This window comes from Pagrus major, chromosome 18 (assembly GCF_040436345.1).
Source record: "Pagrus major chromosome 18, Pma_NU_1.0".
NCBI classification, from domain to species: domain Eukaryota; kingdom Metazoa; phylum Chordata; class Actinopteri; order Spariformes; family Sparidae; genus Pagrus; species Pagrus major.
Genome location: NC_133232.1, coordinates 8,321,702 through 8,345,035, shown reverse-complemented (window position 1 = coordinate 8,345,035; position 23,334 = coordinate 8,321,702). Strand labels below are relative to the sequence as shown.

The 23,334-nt window shown below is 40.6% G+C and overlaps 1 protein-coding gene across 1 annotated transcript in view; it reads right to left on the bottom strand.

Moving 5' to 3' along the window:
• Nucleotides 1–17,195: 17,195 nt before the first annotated feature.
• Nucleotides 17,196–23,334, bottom strand: part of htr4 (5-hydroxytryptamine receptor 4) — a 32,193-nt gene continuing 26,054 nt past the window's right edge. The window contains exons 3-4 of the mRNA XM_073487565.1: nt 22,027–22,180; nt 17,196–17,768 (exon numbers count right to left, since the gene is read on the bottom strand). Of these exons, the coding sequence (XP_073343666.1) occupies nt 17,196–17,768; nt 22,027–22,180 (727 nt within the window). The remainder of the gene's footprint in view (nt 17,769–22,026; nt 22,181–23,334) is intronic.

Sequence of the window (23,334 nt, the reverse complement as noted above, 5' to 3'; positions counted from 1 at the left end):
TCTATCCAATACAGGACGCTAAAGTGCTAAATTGATTCCATCTGAAAAGACAATTAACTTTTAATTGAAGTACAAAGCGTTTGGGTCTTTTATGTGTGTCGTCTATCAGACAGAAAATGACTGTAGTCTGTGATGTTGCTGCACTTGTGTATTCCTGTGTGTGTGTGTGCCGTTATTAAGCAAACACACACATTGTGTTTTTGCAAAAACTGTCCAGAAGAGAGAGAGACAGAGAGAGAGAGAGAGAGTGTTTAATGTCTGAATATTTCACTCAGTGTAAGTGCTATGAAAGCTTCAATGGGGCACTTGGAAAAGCAGATACAAATCACATAAATACAGCATGTGGCCCTGCGGTGTACCTTGGCAAAAATAGTTTTCATAACTCAAGAGGTACTTAGAGAAAGTTTGAGGGAGGTATCAGGGATCAGGAGGGTAAAAATAAATGTTTAAACAATTTTAAGATTACATTTAAAAGTGAACTTTTAAGCCGTCTTAATTTTTGGCCACTACCCACCAATCACATATATGTGTAACTGGGATCAGATTATGTGAACCTGATTAATGATCATAAGTCCAGGATTCACTCTACAGTTAAATCCAGTGTGATCTCCATTAACTCCTGAGAGACAGATCTGGCTCTCGGGCTAAATGCTTCGGCTTGTTGCACACATCTGTTTACAGTTTCATCCTCAGAGCTTCCTTCACAGCTTTCCTTTTTGGGTTCATCAGCTTGTTCTCTCACATTACACTTTTATTTTTTTAAGCTAAAAACAATGATTTGTGTGGCTTTAAAAGCACAATATGTCATTTCTGCTGGACACCATCGTCATTAGCATTGGTATTTTGTTGGTTTATATCGCGGTGCTAAGTAACCAAAATCCAACATCTAGACAACGTTGGAAGTAGGGGTGGGCGATATGGCAAAAATATCATATCATGATTTTTTTTGAATAAAATCACGATTTCGATTTTATCACGATCTTAAATCAAAAAAAGAAAAACAGACAATTTAGGCCAAAGAACCTTTCTGAACAGATTTTAATTTAAATAGTTGCAGTTTTGCCAACATGTGCAAACAACGTAAACATACTAAAAGGTAAACAACAACACTCTGATAAAGTGCACTCTTGCAACATAAAAGGTAGCTTTCAATAAACATAAAAGTAAAATATCAATGAAGACATTACTGTTTGTTTTATTCAACACAGTCATTTTAACAGGATTTCAGTATATCAAAACACTAAATAGCTTATTGAAAAGGGTCAAATAAGTCTGTAAGTGGTCGGACTATCCGACGGGGGGTGGAGGGGGATTCGCGGTAATTTGAACACTGTACAATTAGCGCATTTACCGTTTATTAGCGGCCAAGCGCGACCTATCCATGCGCCCGTGTGTGTGTGTGTGTGTGTGTGTGTGTGTGTGTGTGTGTGCGAGAGGCGGCAGGTGGAGGGGCTAACTGGCAGAGATGAGAGATGGTGAAACACTGTTTTTTTTTTGTTGTTTTTTTCAAGGAGGCGGGTAAGAAAGCACGTCACTGCCCGTAATTCGCTATGATTGGTCGGTCAGGTTGACGACGTAATACGTTTGGTGCGTCGGTGCATCAGCATAGAACTGCAATTTATAGAATGTGCCCTAGACGATCCCTACGATCTCTGCACTTTGGCTGATCGTCTACACATTCTAATCCTTCACGATCTAATATCGTCATATCGCACATCCCTAGTTGGAAGTCAATCCCATTTTCATTTCAGACTTAAATTTAACGTCTGCTCAAAGATCGAGTCCACCGTCTTTCTGACGTTAAACTGTTCATCCACTGCCAGCTGACCGATGAAAACCAAAGACATTGTTCGAAGACCTCGTGAAGTGACAAAATGCTCAATCCACAGAAAAATGCCTGAATTCAGAAACTGTGACTTCCAACAAGCCATCGGGACTCTTGTGAAGTTGTGATGTCACAACTGTACTGTCACCTTCATATGGGAGCTCATTTTGATGAAAATGTTATTTTAGTTTTTAGTTTTGGTGTCAGTTCTCAATATTAAGCTCTCAGCACATGCTGTTGATAGACAGACTCAGCTATAACCCTCTACTTTATAATGTGAGATGAATACTGAACCTGCAGGAGTTCATTAATTGCTCTGAAGAGGTGTAAAAACATGCTCCAAAGGTAACATCTAGCTGGACTCGGTGTGCTATAGCATGCTGCTGTGAGCTGACTGGCTTCCTTTGTTTTGAGTGGAATACAAACTAAACAGCACGACTGGTCCTTCCAAATGTTGAATGTGGTGAAGAGACAGACAGCGTAACTCACAAATGATACATAACGATGTGGATTCATTCAGATTTATATTTCCTTACACAAACACTGGGGAGAATTCAGATTTCAGTCGTTCACTCAGTATTTTTAAGAGGATTATTTTCTCTCGCTGTTTAGCACAGTTGAAATCACTTTACTGCTGTGTGTGTTTAACCACCTCTGTGTTTTACTGCCGATCAGTTGAAACGGAAAGCTTCAGTATGCATACCATGTACGTGAGTCCACAGTGGCAGACTGCAGCTCTCTGTTTTCTCTGCTCGTTGCAGGTGGTGTCAGCCTTCATACGGCGAGGCAGCATGTCACGAAATGATGGAAATAGCCTATTAAGTCGAGGCTTTAAAACACCCTGACATAAATCATTTCAACTGTCATTTACGGGCAGGAGACAGAAAGATCCAGAATAAATATGAAGTTGGGAAGCTCTGATATTACACTCTGACACACTGCTTTCTCTTTCTTCAAATACTTTCCCCTCTCTATCTCATTTCCTGTCCCTGCTCCTTCTTTCTTCTCCAATCTCTGTCCATCTTCTCTTCGGTTGTTTTTCCCAAACCTCTCCAGTCTCCTTTCTCCTCCCTCCCCCTTCTCTCTATCTCCTTATCTTAGCTCCTAACGTTCCCCTCTATCCTATCTACTTTTGTACCTCCTGCCTCTTCTTTCTTCCTCTCTTTTGCGTCTCCTCTTCTCATTTCCTCTATTTCCTTCATTTCAGCTCTCCTCTCCTGTCCTTTATAACCTCCTTTCCCTTCTTTAGTCTTTTCTTTGACTCCCATATCCGTCTTCCTTGACTCTCTTTTTTTGTACTCCTCTCCTCTCCTCTCCCACTTCCTCTCCTTCTTTTCTTTCTTTTTACTTAATTCTGTTCCCCCTCTCTTCTCCTTCCTCCTCCCATCCTTCCTCTCTTCACTCCTCTCTTTCATCTATTTCCTCTCCAAACTTCTCTTTCCTCTCCTGACTCCTCTCTTCCTCCCCTCACTCCTCTCCTTCCTCTCCTCACTCCTCTCTTCCTCCCCTCACTCCTCTCCTTCCTCTCCTCACTCCTCTCTTTCCTCTCCTCACTCCTCTCTTCCTCCCCTCACTCCTCTCCTGACTCCTCTCTTTCATCTATTTCCTCTCCTCACTTCTCTCTTTCCTCTCCTCACTCCTCTCTTTCCTCTCCTCACTCATCTCCTTCCTCTCCTCACTTCTCTCTTTCCTCTCCTCACTCCTCTCTTCCTCCCCTCACTCCTCTCCTTCCTCTCCTCACTCCTCTCTTTCCTCTCCTCACTCCTCTCCTTCCTCTCCTCACTCCTCTCTTTCCTCTCCTTACTCCTCTCTTTCCTCTCCTCACTCCTCTCCTTCCTCTCCTCACTCCTTTCTTTCCTCTCTTCACTCCTCTCTTTCCTTTCTTCACTCCTCTCTTTCCTCTCCTCACTCCTCTCTTTCCTCTCCTTACTCCTCTCCTTCCTTTCCTTACTCCTTTCTTTCCTCTCCTCACTCCTCTCCTTCCTTTCCTTACTCCTTTCTTTCCTCTCCTCACTCCTCTCTTTCCTCTCCTCACTCCTCTCCTTCCTTTCCTTACTCCTTTCTTTCCTCTCCTCACTCCTCTCCTTCCTTTCCTTACTCCTTTCTTTCCTCTCCTCACTCCTCTCCTTCCTTTCCTTACTCCTTTCTTTCCTCTCCTCACTCCTCTCCTTCCTCTCCTCACTCCTTTCTTTCCTCTCCTCACTCCTCTCTTTCCTTTCTTCACTCCTCTCCTTCCTCTCCTCACTCCTCTCTTTCCTCTCCTTCCTTTCCTTACTCCTTTCTTTCCTCTCCTCACTCCTCTCCTTCCTTTCCTTACTCCTTTCTTTCCTCTCCTCACTCCTCTCCTTCCTTTCCTTACTCCTTTCTTTCCTCTCCTCACTCCTCTCCTTCCTTTCCTTACTCCTTTCTTTCCTCTCTTCACTCCTCTCCTTCCTCTCCTCACTCCTCTCCCACCTCTCTGACAGCCTTCAGATATATGACTACAAAGAGACTATAAACACTAAGCAGGCCCTGCAGTTGGTGTGTGTGTGTGTGTGTGTGTGTGTGTGTGTGTGTGTGTGTATAATGGAGTGTATTCATATGACTTGGGGAATATAATTATTATGTGTGATGCTGTAACTAACCAATATATCATATTTAACCTGTGTATTAACCAAACAGTCAGATTTACCAGCGTCTATCTGAATACACATCCATGCTTCTGTCTCACCATGTCTCCCTCTCTGTCTCACTGCTGTATGGACTGTAATTTAACTGCACTTACCAGAAATCACCTGTCAATCAAACAGTACGGGCGGGACAGACACATGTATCTGCTGTAACTTTTGTTTTTGATCTGTTTTGTATCTTTAGAGCCTTAAGTGCAGTGTTGGGGCAATGCAGTAACGGAGTAATACAATGTGTTTCTAATAAGGTTTCAGTGGTACAGCAATGTCCAGATTTTTTTTTTTTTTTAGCATTCGAGACCACATGAGTTTGTGGTTCTGTTATTTCCTGTTTTATTCTGAAGTTCTGCTCTCATGTGTCATGTTTTGCTTTTAATTTCTTCCTTTTGTGTGATTTCCCACCTTTTTCTCTGTTTACCTGTGTCCTGATAATTAATCAGCCCTTGTGTATACAGTCTGTGTGCTCCCTGCTGTCTTTGTCAGTTCATCTGTTTTGTTCCCCTGAGTCTGTTCCTGAGTCTTCGTGTCCCTTCTGCCATGGTTTGTTTCTGGTTTTTATTCCTCCTGTTTTTCCTGGTTTAAACTTTGTTATGTTTTTGTGTTTCTACTTTGTATATTTGGTAATTTGCACTTCTTGGTTTTTGGATTCTATGATTTTTGGATTTTGGCTCGTTATTAAAAGCTTGTTTTGTTGTTCCTAATCCTGCCTGCCTCCTGGGACCTCACTATTTTGCCGCATGTATACTCCCATTACTTTGAGTTTAACAGTTGAGTTTGTTTGTGCGCTGATTTGGTGCGGAAAATAAAACAGGAGGAAAAAGAAATATTACAGTTGAGAGAGTGGATTAGGATCTGCGGGCAGCAAGGATTATTTTTGCACTGAGAAGATGAAACTGCCTGCTTGTATTGTATTTCAGCAAGGACTCTTGCTTACATATACAGACACTTTTGTGTATGTATTCTGATATTACTCGTCCTCATGTATATGTGTATGTATGTACTGTATCATGGATTTCAGACATGCTTGTTTTTATATTCATGAGGTCAGGGGTCATTTCCTTTATATTTGCAAGCAATATTGAAAGTTCATCGAGGTTTGAAGTCATATTGATGAGGAGGAAGCTCATCAATTGTGCAACAAGCTTGTTGCCATACAGGTCAAGGCCTGTTAGTGTGTGTTAGTGTGTGTCCGTCCTTGACCCTCACTTACATCATGTGCTTGAGAAGTCAATAACAAGAAAAGGTTGGGATAATAACAGTGAAATACGAGTGTTAAATTAGGCTGATGTGATTGCAGCACACACGACCATAAGTAGAGATCCTTTGTTGATTTTTTTTTTGTCATGTAAATGTTCAGTTGCTATGGTTACCCACAGTTTGTAGCTCGCTCCGTGATTTTAAACTGTTGACACAATCTTTGAGGTTTCTTGTTATGTAAGGCATAACACTGGAAGTTTGATTATTCAGCTCATACCATGACCAGCAGTCAAATGTAAAATATCTTATCTTCAATAACTAATTCAGATTTTTCCTTTCTGTTAAATATCATAAAACACGGTTCAAGTTCTCAGAATCCCTGCCTTGTGCATTGCTAGGCAACGTCTAGATGAACAGGAAAGGGCTTGCTCAAGAAAAGTCTCTGCTCCTGACAAGTTTTAAAAATTTCACTCATTGTTCTCAGATATTAAACATACCCAGGCTACAAGAAAGGAGGGTAGCCATATTCTGCTATCTAAAATATTTATCCAGCAAAGATAATGTTCAGAGCGCTCTCTCCCACACACACACACACACACACACACACACAGGCGCAAGTTATACTTATTCATTTTCCAGAAATTGAACCATCAGATTGGAAAGGATCAAAAATCTCTGCTGAGTGTGAAGCTTTGCATCTTGATTTGAATACCAGCTATGAAGAGGGCAGGAAATAAAGTTCTGTACAAGTTCTGTCACCCGACATGGATCAATAACTTACTGAAGTATAATGTGGGTTCTGCTGTGAGTGGTCGTCGATTGGAATCACAGGCGGTGAGATGAGTAATGTGCTCATTACCACGTTGAACTTGAATAACACAACACAAGTAACTTTTTGTGTTGAACTTTTGTTGTCGGATGAAACTTTATTGCAGCAGATTTCTCTTTCACACTCCCACACTGTTGGATACCTGCAGCTGCATCCACAGGAGCTCTGAACAAATCCATTACCAGTCACGACATGCTGTATGTTCATCCAAGTCAGATTACATATCAATGCCAGGTGTTAGAGAGAGGCATGGCATCAGTTATCTCTCCAAATGTCCGCTTTGTGTTATTCAGTAATTGTACTCAATCTATGTCTATGTGTAAGATAAATTAAGAGATGATATGTAAATAACATTGTACTGGTGGTGTATCCATTTCTACTTAAAATCCCTGTTTTTGTACTGTTTGTCCTGAGATCCAATACAGTGATGCATTATTTATCCTGACCTGAACCCTTTTTTTACTAAGTTGAAAACAAAAATAGCCTGAAGCATGAACTTAAAGTCAGTGATCTATTCATGTGTCAATTATATAATATGTACCTTTTTTTGTAGACTGTTGTTATATATGTTGTTGAGCTGTGTCTTTCATTAACCTAAACATTTCCAACCATTATCAAACCCAGAGAAATCTGTAATGTTGTTCAAGCTAATGATGTGTTTCACTTGGTCACATGTCGCTGTAACTTCTGTGAGAAAGTCAGAGGTTATGAGAGAAAACACAACGTGAGTCACACATATAGATTTTCATTGGCTATGGTGGTTGTTCAGCAATGAAAACAACAACTTCCATGATCCCATGCTACTTATAGAACTCACAGAAATGAGATACTGTGTGTTCAAGGACAGAGTAAGGAAAGGGAACACATTATTAACTGTAAATCTGATCTACATCACTTTTTAGATGATCTTTTAAATCTTAAAGTTCAGCATTGTTACAACAGTTTGATGACGAAGACAACAAGTCACCTGCTACCATCTGAAAAGCTCCATGATTACTTTTCATCTTTTTAGAATATGTGTGACTGTTTTTTGCAGATGTCAGGTCATTTTGCCCCGATCCTCTCCGGCTGTCAGTCACATTCACAGCTGTACAAAGAACAACAACAATAGGTCTCATCATCCTTTGAGGAAAAAAGGGTCGATGATACACGCGAGTCATGATCTTTTGCCTTTGGGAGCGATATCCAGCAGTTCTACAGCCGATGATTAGCTCTGAAACAGAGGCCGCAGAGGGTCAAATGAAAACAAAAAGCCAATCTGTGTAAACTGAGCGAGTGGCGTCAATGTTCTATATCTGGACCGTTTCCCAGAACGAGGTATGAGCAGTGGAAACGTACGTCCTTGTGCGGCCATTATGTTGGTTGAATTGAGTAAAGTAAGTGTAGATCTATTCTTCTGCCCACACAGAGATGCATCACTTCTGAGGCTGACCCTCGCAGCGAGAGATCACACCTGTGAGAGCGTTCTGCTGAACTTGTGGAAGCTGAATGAGGTGAAACATCAGCCGTCTCTTTCCTTGGTTAATGATGGAGCACACAGAGAACCTGCATCAACACTGTGTGACTCAGACACTGATGAATCCCAGCCTGGATCTCATCCTGATCTTTTCCTGTGCTTTACCAGTCAAAGAAGTCACAGGCCGAGCTGACATTGCCGTGGCATTTTAAAAAGCCATTACCTGAGCTGTGATTTTCCCACCCGTGCTGAACCCCTTCACTACCTCCGTCAGGCTGGATTGCTCTGCTTTAATGGAGGGTTGGATATATAAAACGAGGTCGTGCACATAATGCTCCAACTGCCTGTTAGGTACTGAATAGGTGGGTGAAATGGATGTGCTCTCCTCTGCTTCCATGACCCTGAGCAAGGCACCTCCACCACTGCTGCTCTGTTTAAAGGCTGCATTAAATAGTGTTGTTACTTATGTGCAGATAACCGCAGGTTTTCTCATTGCCAGAGGATGAGTTCCCCCTCCAGTGGGTCACGTTTGACGTCATGAAACAGGAAGCAGTAGAAAGCAACAGGTCATATCCAAAAATACAGATTTTCCCTTTAACCTGTTGCTGTTTATCCACCTAGAAATGTCCATCCTCTCTCCAATAATATGAAACTAGATGGCAATCAGCTTGTGGTGCCCAAAGTGTACATTTTAAAACTCAACAACAATGTCTCTTTCCAGAAATCACGACCCGGTTACTTAACCTAACCAAGTAGTGTTGGTGTCTAGCGGATTCAGAACTATTTTTTTTCCGTGTCACCAAGCAGAAGGAAGCTTGCATCTACTCATACATGAGAGGCTAGCTAACTAAGCTAGCTAATGCTACAGCTCAGGTGAGGAGGATGCCATTAATGTTGATGTTCCCCATGCTAACATGAGCACAAGCCTGCCGAGATAGAAGACAGACATTTCTACAGCCGATATCTCCAAAACTTCTCAACTCAAAACAATTTAGATGTAAAAAAAAAAAAAAGCATTTAAGGAAAGAGGAAACCTCTGAAGTTTTGATTTCGGGGTGAACTGTCCCTTTAAGCCATCGTCCCCTGGGAGAAAAACAGGTGGACTTCTAAAAGCATTCTACTGTGTAAAGACCTGGTTTCAGAGCAGAGGGGGCAACGTAAAAAAACATTTTTAAGGCAAAGTTTTCCATTAACAAAGTATTTTTCCATTTGTGTCAGCCTGACTTCACCTGGTACATGCTGTCTCAGGCCTCATGGTGTCCCAGAAGTACAAATAAATGGGTAAAATGTCTCCATCTTCCACATTATCTGTGAACCAAATGACATGTTTTTGTCCATTTTCCTTCACAACCAGAATATCCACATCTAGAATCAACACTCCAACTTGCCACTGACATGGCTACAAGCACTTTTCATGTTAATTAATTCCACAAAATAATCATCGATAGTCATTGTCATTTTGTGCTATGATTTTTTTTTTAACCAGCCGAGCTCATCCAAAAAGACAGTTAGCTCAATGACTCACAAATTCTCCCCAAAACGGTGACGAATTACCTCGACATTTCACCGAGACGGACATTTTGACATACTTTCTATTCAAGAAGACTGATGCATACATCATTGCCAGCGAGCAGAACAAAGGAAGAGTGACAGTTTCTATCCGAAAGTCTTAAATCAGATGATTCAGGCCACTTTTAAAGCACGAGGCTGGGAGGATTCATTTTTATTCAGCTAATCGCTGATGAACAAGGCAGAGCTCTTCCTGAAGGCTCGTATGCACCAATCATAAGTCATTTGCATACATTTCTTTGACAGGAATCTCTGTGCTCTTAGCAGATGAAAGCATGCAGATGCACTGCAAATGCTTACATGTAAAGTGCTTAAAATGTATTATGTATCTTACCCATTGTGCTGAAATTAAACTTGTATGCAACGATCCTGTGAGAGTGGATATTTATGTGAAATAACAACATTCAATGTCAGTGCAGAAAGTAATGTGGCTGTCATGCATCAACAAAATGTGAGGGTGTAGTAAAAAGAAGAAAATCATTTGCACTCAAATCAGTCATGACCACAATCTTTCTCTAATCTTAAACAAACAGTTTTAGAACTGTAAGCACAAAGGAAAATTGTGTTGTTTTTTCAAGTGCAATTGAATGCACCTCGTCAACTCAGAATTGTAGCAGAATGGCCAAAAATGCTGTTTAAAATGGGAAAGTTTCTATCTTTTCTCATATTTTCCTGTTGAAATACATACATCTGTCATCACTTTCTTCACTAAAGCAGTGATCATTATTAGAAGCTACAATCATAACAATATCATATTCATTTCCACATTGGCAGATTTTAATCACAAATCTCTCAAACCATTTAATTGAATTCTTAATCTAATATTAATATTTTTAATCCTTTACAGCATCTCTTTCATATCCAAGCAAAATTGGCATCGTGACTCAAATATCTCTAACTGAATCAATATTCAAATGAATCAAATTGAAAATTGAATTGAATCAAATCAGGAAATCAGTGACAATACCTCGCTCTGTCCAAGTTCTATAAAGGTGAGTCAATGCAGCTTATTACTGTGTATATTTAAATAATAAAACTATACAGCAATCAAATAAGACCCAGGCTTAAACAAACGAACAAACACACTTCTTCTTGAGCTGCTTCACAAATATACAAGACACAATACAGTGTAAGTGTAGAGTGCTGCTGTAAGCCTCCTGGATAAATACAGGTCAGACGGGTTAAAGACTGATTACGACCTCTGAGGGGAAATTACTGTGTCTGTAAGTGTCAAGGATCAATTCAGTCTTCATCAGTGTCAGGATTAAAGCATCCTTCACACCAGAGACGCTTTAATCTGACTGGTCTGCGTCTGAGTCCAGCGCTTCAATTTCTTCATGTATCTCAGACATGTTAATCTCAGATTGCAGACGTCTGATCTTAATTAGCGTCCTTGGAGTTCAGACCAGGATACTAAGTTAGTAATGCACACAAATCGACTGGAGCAGAGAACTATAGACCTACTGCTCTCTAAATGTCTTTCCTCAGAAGAAAGAGACACTTTCTACCTGTAACTACATTTCATTGTGGAATACTGCATCATATTACCTCGACAGGCTTCTTAAAAAAACTGTGGAACTGAAACAATGCCAGAAGGGCTACATGTTTGTATCCTCCTGTAATGTATCTTTATATGAGCTGTGAACCCACGATAGGCAAATTTGTAGTATTGTCCATTGACAAAATCATTTTTGAATCTTAAGAAGATCTCATAGATAGATATGAGGACGTTAGCAACAAACAAGGATGCTGTAAAGATGAACTGAAAGTGCTTTGTAAAGATGACAAAGTGTTTTAACCTTTATCGAGTTAGTGGAAGCCATTACATTGTTCCAAATGCCAAAACACTGGTTTTATCTCTGTGGAGAATAAACTGTAAAATAAAGGGATTGAATCGTGGATGTTCCAGTCCCGCCCACACTGTTTGACTGACATGTGATCTCCGCAGCACACAAACCCTGCAGTCATTAATGGAGATCACCTCAATAATTCCTATTTCAACTGTCAAAGCCAATCAGTTGAAAGGAGGAAAAGCTGATTTAAACGACCTGAGAGCAGCAGAGAGCAGAGAGCAGAGAGCAGAGTGCAGAGAGCAGAGAGCTGCTGGCTGCATTCATTTCCGGCAACACTCCAAAACAAGTCACCGTGTCTTCAGGTCTCCTGCTTTAATCGGTTGGTGTGTTTAATGATGCAAAGCATATTTCCTGATTTGGATACCCTTCTGTTTCCTGTCATTCCAGCAGCAAATACATGTCACAAAGAAGTCACATGTAACACCTCCAGTTATTACAGAAAACTTGGCAGCCTGTCTCTCTGCATACAACAGAGGAGGATTCTCATAGCTATAATGACCAGACTCCGATCATATGTTTTACAGCATTATGTCGTACATGAAGGTGAGGTGTGCCATTTCATGAACTGTAATTATCACGTTTTTGTTTTATTTTCAGCTCAGCTGGTTTGATGAGTACTTTGCTGTCAAACCACCTTCAGGACGGAAGAAAAGGTTCTGTTCTAATATGACACGTGCATTTTTCATTAGTTGTGAAGAGATGAAAGATATTTGATTTTACGATAAATTTAAGACTTAAGATAAAACGCAAAATGACAAATAACTTGTCTGCTATGTGACTTAATGAAGGTCCAGTAGGTCCAGTCCATCAATAAATCGATTCTTCCCCGGATTTTTGTACACTGGAACAATGGCAGTAGTCCAGTTAAATGGCCTAATCAAGCTATGAACGTAGTGTGGATGGAAACGTATTGACTGTCTCTACCTTGTGTTAAGTGCTAATTTAGCATGCTAACAGACTAAACAGAAGGTGTACATGGTAAACTTTATTCTGCATTGTAACTTCCCTGTTCTATTCAATTCCTTACTTTCTTTTTACATTTTACTTTGCCCTTTAAATCCTAGTTAAATGTGTCTTTATATTGTGTTGTGTTTCTTTTCTCCATGCCTTTTACATTATGTTTTTTGAATTTAAGCGATTGTTGTTGAAAGGTGCAATTTAAAGTAAATAAATAAAAATGTATGGCACTGCTGTTCCATAAAACCTCACAGAGCCACAAGAAATGGCTTTAGATCCATCTTCTCTTTTGCCCAAACACAACATCCTCAAAAAAATTGTCTTGCATGTCTCTATTACTTGCTGTGCTTTACAACCAGTGTTGCCACAGTTACTTTGAAACAGTAATCCGACTACTGACTACTGACTACTTCTTTAAAAAGTAACTTAGTTAAGTTACTGACTACTTGCTTTTAAAAGTAACTAAATTAGATTACTTTTAGTTACTTTCAGCAGATCCCCCGCCGACCCGGCCCGGCCCTATAACATGACAATGACTACCAGTTCTGCCAATACTCTCTTTATTGACACCAACATTTGCAAACATGTCCTTGAAATAGGCTTACTTGTTTTTTAAATGAAAAATAAATAAAAGACAGTCTTTCTTGACTTAACGTAAACATTTTTTAAAAAACTCTTACGTAATACATAGGCCTAATACCACCCCCCCCCCCCCCCGACCCCCCGGAAAAAAAAAATCAGAAATAAAATGAATTCCATTTAACATGAATACTTATAACAATAAAATAAGGCATGGAGCAGGAAGATTGAGAAGGGGAAGAGAGGCATTGAGCGGAGAGGAGTGTGGGACGTCCAGCGTCATGCTCGTGATGTGGGGTGTTTTGGACAACTAAATATGGTGAGTGTACTGTCTATTAATAGGCCGCCGTGCCAGTCTTTGAATAATAATAATGGAAGATATGTGATTTAGTAAAAGCTTTGTTTTACACGTTAGACCTGTTGACTATATAGTACTGTAAGTCCCACCTGTGGTGATGTGGGCATTGGCCCGTGCTGTGCGGAGTATAGCCTAAAATAATTGTAAATGATCGTCATAACATTTATACCATGGATATTATTTGAAATTGAGGCTTGTAAGTCCCACAGCGTGGTGAGTGGGCATTTTCATGTTGTTTTCAGCACGTTGTCTGTATATGTTCCGGGACCTGTGCCCGTCTCGTCATCCCTGAGCTGTCATATGTACTTTGCGTTCCGGCACCTTATGATTTACAAATTAAGCACTGCCTAGGCCTAAATATAGATCTAACCTAACCCACGTTCCCCCGAAATGCAGAAATAGTAACGCACGGTGTTTTAGAAAAGTAACTTTAATCTGACTACTAGTTTTGGAATAGTAGTTGCGTTAGACTACTCGTTACTGAAAAAAGTAGTCCGACTACAGTAACGCGTTACTAAGTAGCGCGTTACCGGCAACACTGTTTACAACATAAGTAGAATATATCTCCTCCTACACAGGTTGCTTATATTTTCACACACTTTCCTGAGCCCTGGCTGAAAAACGATCATTAGACTGTTTTGTTCATTAAAATCCAGTCAGCTGCCCACTGGTGACCATTTTTGTCCCCACTAAAAATCTCCCCCTTTAAAGTAGAAAGACATGTTTTTTCCACCAGTGAGACTCGAGGGCCAAAGGGAGGCAGACTCATAAATCATAAATCACATTTAGACAGAGTAATATATCACTATGACTGTCACTGTCGCAGTGTGCGTGTGAAGCTGGCTGCCGTCACGTCCTTGTACTGCTGAATCCTCTTTGTCTATGTTCAACTATGTGTGTGCATTATCTTCATTTGTCAAAAAGCCTCGAATATTTTTAGTCTGAAACCTGAACCCCAAACCCCTGCGGTGTACCGATCTACGTAACGTGTGGGTCGTCAGGCTAAAACAAAGGGAGGCTGAAGGATGCGATGATGTGAACAGCCCACGTGTCCAGCGTCCAGTTTCCCGTTGAGACTGAAGCGGACTAATGGATGTCCTCCATACAGTCACACACCTCTGAAGTTCAGAGGTGTCTGAGCAAGCTGTGGGGCTCCTGTCAATAGCACGCTGGGAGGTATAATGAGAGAATGTGCAAGGATATATGTTGCGTATAACTCCTGTCTTATAATTGGTGATTTGCAGCAGAATTAAGGATTAAGAAAACAGACAAGTTCTGAAAATATTACAAACCACCGGTGGTCTTCTGTATTTACTACTCCTGTGTTAATAATTGTGATTTTATTTAACTTCTGAGTAAAATAATGAGTGTATAGACGACCTCTATATGGGCAGGCTCACATTTAAAGCTCGCTGTCAATCCTCATAACAGCTCTCAGGAGGTGGTCTACAAATGTCGGGGAGGAAATGGAAATGCCGAGCAGAGTGGACTTTAATTGATCAGGGCACCTGCGCTCGTATAAACACACTCATTGATTGCTTAAAATGAACTCCAGCTCCGTAATGTCTCGGGATGTCAACACCATTTTGAATAAAAGTGGAACATTTTCTGCTGCAATGTCACAACAGTGAGCAGACATCACCACATATGGGTTTTCACACAGAGTGAAATTACTCAAACAAATCGTTTCTGGAGCTCAAATGGAAATCTCAAAGGATCTGCAGGGAATTTTTTTATATACTACACGAAACATTAAGTGAAACCACGTAACTGTTAAAGTTTCCTTTCAAGCATTTTATATAGTACGTCATCCTGTCGAAGAACTTTTCTGCCAGTTATTTTGTTTTCACTGGTCAGAATCAGCGTTATACATATAGATATCACCTGTCGGAACCAAATAATCTTTGATGAGGTAAAAGTGAATTATACAATAACTTAATCTATAATCTCTGACCTACATTAGTGGACAGATTATTTAAATCAATAATCACAAAAGGCACAGCTTTTTCTCAGAAACACTGAAGTGAACACTGTAAGTAATTCCTGACTGTCATCAAGTGCTCTGGATGACAAAGTAAGTAATAATAAGTTTAAATGAAACATTTTGTGCCATTGTAGTTATGTTTGGAAACCCTACTTTTAAAGTCACAAACTTGAAGCCTTAAGGTGAGAGGAAGCAGAAGTACAACACTTCGACAATAAGACTTATTCAGCCCAGACGCTGGAATAAAATGTGGGCATTTTACGTTTCTGCAAACCATGGATACGTTTGTCATACATACCATATTTACATTTCTACATTACATGTATATGAGATGATTTTCTTGTCAGGAGCTGGAAGGGATGGTGGTGGCATGACAACTAATGTTTCCTGGATATTTGTAACAAGACATCAGGACATTTCCAGCCATGTTTGTGGTGACAAAACCAGGCAAAACATTATCTTTTTCTAACCCTAACCGACTGATTTTTTGTGCCTGAACCTAACCAGAACATAAGCACAACATTGCCACAACATAACATAAAGTTGCAACACAGAGAAATGTTACCAACCAACATTATTCTGTTGATTGGGTTGACTCATCATACCAAAATATTCCTCTTCATAAAAGCACTTTAAAAACGTCTACAAAAAAAAATCACTCATAAGTGTAATTTCTGAACAATGATGTAATCATCTTCCTTAAGATCAAGATGAATGTCTCAACACTCAAACAGTCTCCGGCAATGGAGGGCTGTCTCCGGTCTGTATTTACATAAATGACATAATTGTTGTAAATGATTTTCTCTTTCTCGCAGTCGGAGGAGCTCACTAAGAGAAGAACTGCTGGGAACAGTAACAACATCAGAATACCAGAGAACAGAGGAAGCACACTGAATTAAACACACAGAGACATATTCACACTGCAAAGTCCAAGAAATCTGCTAAATCCCAGTATTTGTGCAGAATTGCTCTCTGCTTACCCTACCAGTGTTTTTGATTGTTTGTTAGTGCGAGGACAAGGAAAGAAAGACAAAGACATGTGGAAGAAAAGCTCTCACACTGATAAATGATATATATATATATATATATATATATATATATATATATATATATATATATATATATATATATATATATTATTAATACATGTCACATACATAGGTAGTCAGATTATTTGACCCTCACAGGATTAACAAGGATGCTGTACTGCATTCGTTATTATTGGCCCGCAGATACGATCGTCCTATCCAGCTGTTAGAGACAGAGGACCAGGAGAAATATGAAGATTATATACGCAATAGGTCACCATGATGTACATGTTGAACGTCATACTCTTATCACTGTGAAACATGTGTTCTATGTTTAGAAACAGTAATAGGTCAGAGGAGAGAAGAGTCAAGGCTCTGCGTTCGAGAGTGTGGAGAGGGAGGGAGTGTATCTACAGAGATAAAGTGGTCTGTAACACCTGAAAACAAATCAGTTTTATCACAATGAGCTGTCGCGACTTGCCATTTAACCCTGCTGAACATTATTCAGGAAATGTCTGCAGTAATTACAGCACGCAGGGCAGATGAAAGATAAATGGCTCCTACTGTATTCAGTGAGATAACAGCTGCAGAAATTATGAGAGACTGAGGAGGAAGTCATGGTTTCAGGAGATAAACAACAAAAAACTGCAGGGGGGACTAAAGATTTATTATCTGAAACGTGTGGAGAAGATGAAAGCCGACGTTGGGGTAAAAAAAACCTCAGATTTCAGAAATAAAGCAGTGATATTTTGAAGGATAGCTATATACTCTTAAGAAAAGGTCATAATTTTGTTTTTTAGCCAGGAAGCTAACATTATGCTTGCAAGATTAAAGATTTAAAGGAGTGCCTGATCACATGGATCCAGACCCGAACACTGAAATGATTCAGAGAACTTACTTGAGAACATGTGTGGAGCCGTTGATCTGCGTGGCTGTGCAGGGAGCGCCGGACCCCAGGATGGACGGCCTGCGGTACCTCTTCCTCCCACAGCACAGGATGATGAGGAAGGCACGGCGGAAGGACTTGTTGAGGAAGGCGTAGAGGATGGGGTTCAGCATGGAGTTGATGTAGCCCAGCCACAGGCAGGCCGCCCACAGTTTGTCTGGCACTGTGTAGTCTATAAACGGGTCCACCACATTGGTGACGAAGAACGGTGCCCAGCAGAGGCAGAAACATCCCATAATGATGCACAGAGTCTTTGCTGCCTTAGTTTCTGTTCGCATACGGTGGTTTCGCTGATGGTCAGCAGAGTCTGTTGTTGAACCGGCTGCTCCTCCCGCCCGCTGCAGCATGCTGATCTGCAGGGCGTGTGCTCGGGCGGTGACGTAGATCCTCTGGTAGGCCAGCACCATGAGGACCAGAGGGATGTAGAAGGCCACCACAGAGCAGGTGAGGGCGTATGGCTTGTTGACCATGAAGACACAGGATGTGGAGTTGCTGCCCTCGCTGTGGCGCCTCTGCTCAATCTAGTAAAAGAAATCAAATCAGAGAGAAGAAGAGAAGAGAAGAAAGCCAGTTTTAGGTGAGCTATTTTAGGTAACTATCGTCATTAAGTTACATCACGTACATAAGAACATTTACAGGTATGTACATTTGTAGCTGAAGTAATGTTGTTATTTTCATCCAAATCACAATGTTTTCCTAAACCTAGCCAAACTGCAAGCGTACAATGAAGGTCCAGTATGTCTGTCACTGGTATGCTGCACGATCATGTTGTTTGGCACTGGCAGTTGGCCTATTTAATTGTTTAGGTATGACGATGTGTTGAGCGTCAAAACCGGCTGTAAGCCTGGAAAATGCTCGTATAGGTGATTTCTTATTTAGTCAGTTTTTTAAATGAGGTTTTGAATGAGGACATTTCTATCACTTAGCCACACTGGTGGGATCAAATCATATTCTGACTTATTATAAAACATGAGAACATATTACATTGAGGCACCAGCTGCCACCGAAAAGTAATCTGAGTACTATAACAAATAAAAAAAAAAAACTGCCTTCTGTAGCATCGTTATCTGTTCTTGGCTGACAAACCACAATGACTAAAATGTGTTATTTCAGGCTATAGTCACATTAAAATTAAACCTGCCCTGAGACAGATTAGCATTACAGTCATGCACAAATGACTCAATGCAATTACATGCATGCACACAAATGCGCATACTGGCACATATATTTATGTAAAAGGTTGAATATTGAGTAGTCCCGGAGTAAACACATGCGTTGAGCTGATGGACAGCTCTGCTCTTCTACACCGTGCCTCCAGGCTTCACAACACTTAAAATCCCACGCTCTCCTCAGCTGAGACTGCGTAGTAAAAGGGGGAACACGGCTCCTGAGGGAGAGGGAGGCTCTGCACGTCACCATTAATCACAGTGAAGTCCTAGTCCCGCTTCTTCATCTGCTATCATCTTATCTCTGTGGGAAACCACGGCTCAGGGCTATGAGTTGAATAACACAGAGATCAATCTGCAGGGCCGGGCTCCCTCGTGTGTAAAACTCAGGTTGTTTTTTATGAATGGGCTGAGTTGTGTGAGTGTAACATGTATAGCGTTAAGGTCACCTGCCCTGCTGCATGAATGCACACAATGATGAGAGTAAAGTAAAAGTGTGTGATAATAAGACAAAGCATTTATTTTATATCTGTGCTTCATGCAGGCGCAGGCGGAGCTGTGATCACACGTCTTACTGAGAGATTTATTCCACATAAACTTTGCCAAAGGGCACCCTGGAAGCAGTTCTTGTCACTGATTCTTCCCTAATCTTTTCAGCCGTGGAGGAAAACGACTTCACTGAAGACACCGTCACATTTTGTGTGAACCATCTCTGGAAAATTGATACGGATGTTGTTCCAAACCTCTTTGAAGCTCTACACTCTGCAGATGCTACATGTGGCAAATTTTAGCATCTTTACACCTCGTTAAAATCAAGTGATTGCTAATTGGCTGAGCATATTAAGAGACATCTAAAGTATGAGGAGGCTTTCTCATCTCAGTGCTCACGGCTGAAGATGTTATTTTATGGTAGATTTATGGACATAAACTTGAACTTTAGGCAATTATTTTTTCTGAAATGAATTTAAAACCCTCTGACTGAGAATTAATTTTGGTATTTTGAAAACGTTTTATACTTTTACTTAATTCAAGGTTTAGATGAACATTGTGTATATCCACTAAGACTTTGAAAGTGACTTTGTTTACTCAGTCAATTAGATTTTTTAATTGTATGTCAGAAACATCAAGAAGGCAGCCCGTCCTCACCAAATAACGTCTATATAGGTCAACTGTGAAAGCAGCTTATAACAACCATAATAACTTTTCTTGTTGGGCGGCAAACTCTAGTGGCAGTAGTGAGTATTTCAGCAGTGAGGAAGGACGTCAGGTGAAGTAGTATAAAGAGCAACACATTAAAACAGGATGGAGTTTGAGGTCCGATGGTTGGGTCCAACCCATTTGCCAGAATAAATGTGTGTTTCTGCAGAACCACAGATCAGTTCGAAATGAATGTTTATGTTGCGACTTTTACGAATGTTTAGGTTCAATTTTCCATTTCTCTCTGGTCACGACACTGTACAAATTCTCTGCTTAGGTTTAGGCACAAAAACCACTTGGTTAGGGTCAGGAAAACATCCTGGTTTGGCTGAGAATACCTGTTTTGATCGCCACAAAAACAACATGGCGATGGTCCGATACATCCCCACAGACTCAAACTGCGGTCGGCCGTTTGGCAGCCTTGTAGCTTGTAAAAACGCCACCTTCTTCTCCTCCACCTCCTGATGTGAAAGTCCACTAATAAGCATATAATGTCATGTGATATGCCTCATTGAGTACAACCTTGGACATATCTGTGGTTTACAGAAACGTTATATGCTAACATTAAATCCTGGGAAATGGGCTGTTTGGTCACACAGGCACAGGACTCTCACCCATGAGACCATGTTCATGTTCAGCATGAAAGCAAAAGTCAACAGTGACTTATTTGAACTTACTGACGTAGTTAAGTTACTTCACGTGCACCAAATAAATGTCACTTAAGCTGTTAATTAAATGCAGCAGAGTAAAAAGTACAATCTTGGCCTCTGAAGTGTAGTGGAGAAGACTAATAGCAGAAAATGGAAATAAACAAGTAAAGCACAGTACAGTTCTTTGTTACTTTCCACTGCTTAAAATCTATTTTTGGCAAAAAATCATCATGGTGGCCACTTCTAACTTCAAAATGTGAGGTAACGTTTGTTCCACAGGGCCATAAAAAAAAAACAACCAGAACCATTAAAAATTGAGTGAGTTGTGTGTTCAGCACCACCTGAGTTCTGGTTGTTTTGTCGAGTTTGCGGAGCTGCAGTTTCTGCCAGAACTGACTGGCCACTCAGAATATTCATCAGCTCTAATTAGACCCAAAGAGAGACGCTGCCGCCCGCTGCTGCACGGCACTAACTTTAGACTGCTGTAAACTTCTGTGAATGTGTGTGTGTGTCTGTGTGTGTTAGAAGAAGAGGAAGACAAAAATGTGTATGTTGTGTGTGTCTCACTGCTAACGCTGCCAAAAATGAGTCAGCCAGTCCTCCTGTTGACAGTCAGCTCAGAACTAACACTCGCTGGTGCTCGGATAAAAGCAGACTGGGGCGAGCGAGGTTAATAGTGGCTGGGGATGCTCTCTCTCTCTCTCTCTCTCTCTCTGTCATGCTTGTGTTTGTCTGCACACCTCTGTCTGACTCTCTTGTCTTTCTTCTCTACATCGCTTTGTTGTTTTATTCATCAACGCTCGCCTTTAGTAATTGATTTCCATCAAACTTGAGTGAAATGTGAAATTGTTATTTCCACATGTATAAAGGCAAAATTCACGTGTGACATTATCGTCAGGGGTGCTGTTTTCAAACTGGAAAGAAAAAAGTAGCATTATTCAAGTTTCTTGTTGTAAAAATAGAAAAATCCTCTTGCCACTGGTTCTTACTGTTGATAAAAGTTATAAGCAGGTCACGTAAAGACAGATTCATAAAGTTCCAACAAGTTAACAAACCTTTATCGCTGGACTGAATTGCAATTGAGGAACTGTAATTGCAGCTAAAGCTTCAGAAACACCATGTATGAGACCTTGTGTTGCCTTTTACAAGGTCAAAAATGAACCTTTAACCTCTTTATTTTTCTTTCTCACACGTTCAACCAGCTTGGTCACATCCATCCTGAGCCTCTGTCCTAATTTCTCCCCGTCCCTCTCTCTGTATTCTAGCTCGAAACTTATTTAAACAAACCTCACTGCACAAACAAGACTCTCGTAACAATGACTCACCCATTAAAAAAACTTTTAAAAACTACTTTTGCAGACCGAAATAAAGGAACAGCTTGACTCCATGTCTGTGGTGTCAGTGGCCTTGTCCTTCTGTCTCCATGTCTGACATGTTGATGTTGTTTCAACAGCAGTGCATGAAGAGTTTCCTCATTCTTGTAAACAACGCCGCCCGATATAAATTGTTTCTGAGCACATGTGGACACCAATTTATATTTATGTAAAATATGTTTTGTTTTGTCATTTTTGTGTCCTTCTATTACTTCCCTCCAGCCAACTCAATTTCCACTCAACAGCAGTCATACACTTGCATATCCTGTGGAGATGCAAGTAGTTCTGATTCCATTTCCATCCATCCCCAAACTCCTCAGGAGATTTCCCCTGACGCACACACACACACACACACACACACACACAAACATGCACACACACTTCAGTACTCACCAGGTGGTCGATGCCAATGCTGTTCCAGCCCTGCATGATGGGCAGGAAGGAGATGAAGGTGGGAATCACCCAGCAGCCGCCGATCATCAGAGCAACTCGCATCGGTGTCATTTTGTTCCGGTAGACCAGAGGCTGGCAGCAGATGGCGTAGTACCTGCAGACAAACCATGGGAAAGGCTGTCAGATATACACGAGTCAACAATTAGAAGCTGTGCATCAGAGAAGTTAAAGCTAAAAGAAAATCTTTACATGAAAGAAAACTTTTGAGTCAATGATTTGAGAGGCATTTTTGTTCCCCTCTCAGTCCCTTTAATTTTCTGTCGTTTTCATGTTTGCTTTTGGACATTTTTATCACAAACACACAATAAGTGAACAGCATCAGATATTTAAATCCACACATCACTAAAAAACAATCAACCAGCCAACAATTAGAGCCAAATTTTATGATCGAACAAAGGGACACAGCTGGAGTAGTTGTTTATTGCCGGTGTTTTCAAATGTAACTCAGTCCCTCTGTTTTTGCCTCGCCTTTGTGAGCTGTTCTGGCAAGACCAGAGGGTTTTCCCTGCCAAAGCATTTGTAAAAAATATGCAAACCACGAATAATTAAGCACTAGAACATTTGCAGAAATGTCTCCCTAACTTTCCCCGTGGGTCTCCTCCTCTTCTCGCTTCAGTTTTTAATTCCTTCCTCTCTTTGTCATTTCTATTACATCTCTTCCTGTGCCATCATCTCACTCTCGTCTGTCCCAACTTAATTCTCCTCTCTTTACTCCCCCTTCTTTAATCTTCACCCTTTATAATAGCTCCCTTGTGTTCTACCTTGCATTTCTTATGTATGTCCCAATTTCTGAGGCTTATCTGATACCTGAAAATAAAGAACAACAGAGGTAAACAGTTGTTATGACATCATCGCATCTCTATCTGTAAAATGCTATTCTTTGCTGCTGGAGACAGGATGTTCAGTTTGTCCCCCAATGACAGTTATTAGACGGACAAGAGCCTGATGAAGAACTGTAAAAATGTGAATTTCTTACATGGGAATTTTCATTCATATTTGAAAAAAGCCAATCACATGTTTAAATTGACAGGTTCACATGTGATTCGTCTTCTTTCAACGTGTGAAAATAGCCAACTGCGTGATAACATGAATGAAAATATGGAAGTCACATGTGAAGGAGCACATTTCATGTGATTTTATTTGCCATGTTTTGTTTTGCATGTGGAAATTCTCATTCATTTGTTGGAAAAGCAAATCACAAGTGAGAATGTCCAGTTCACATGCACATCATTGTCTTTTCATGCTTAA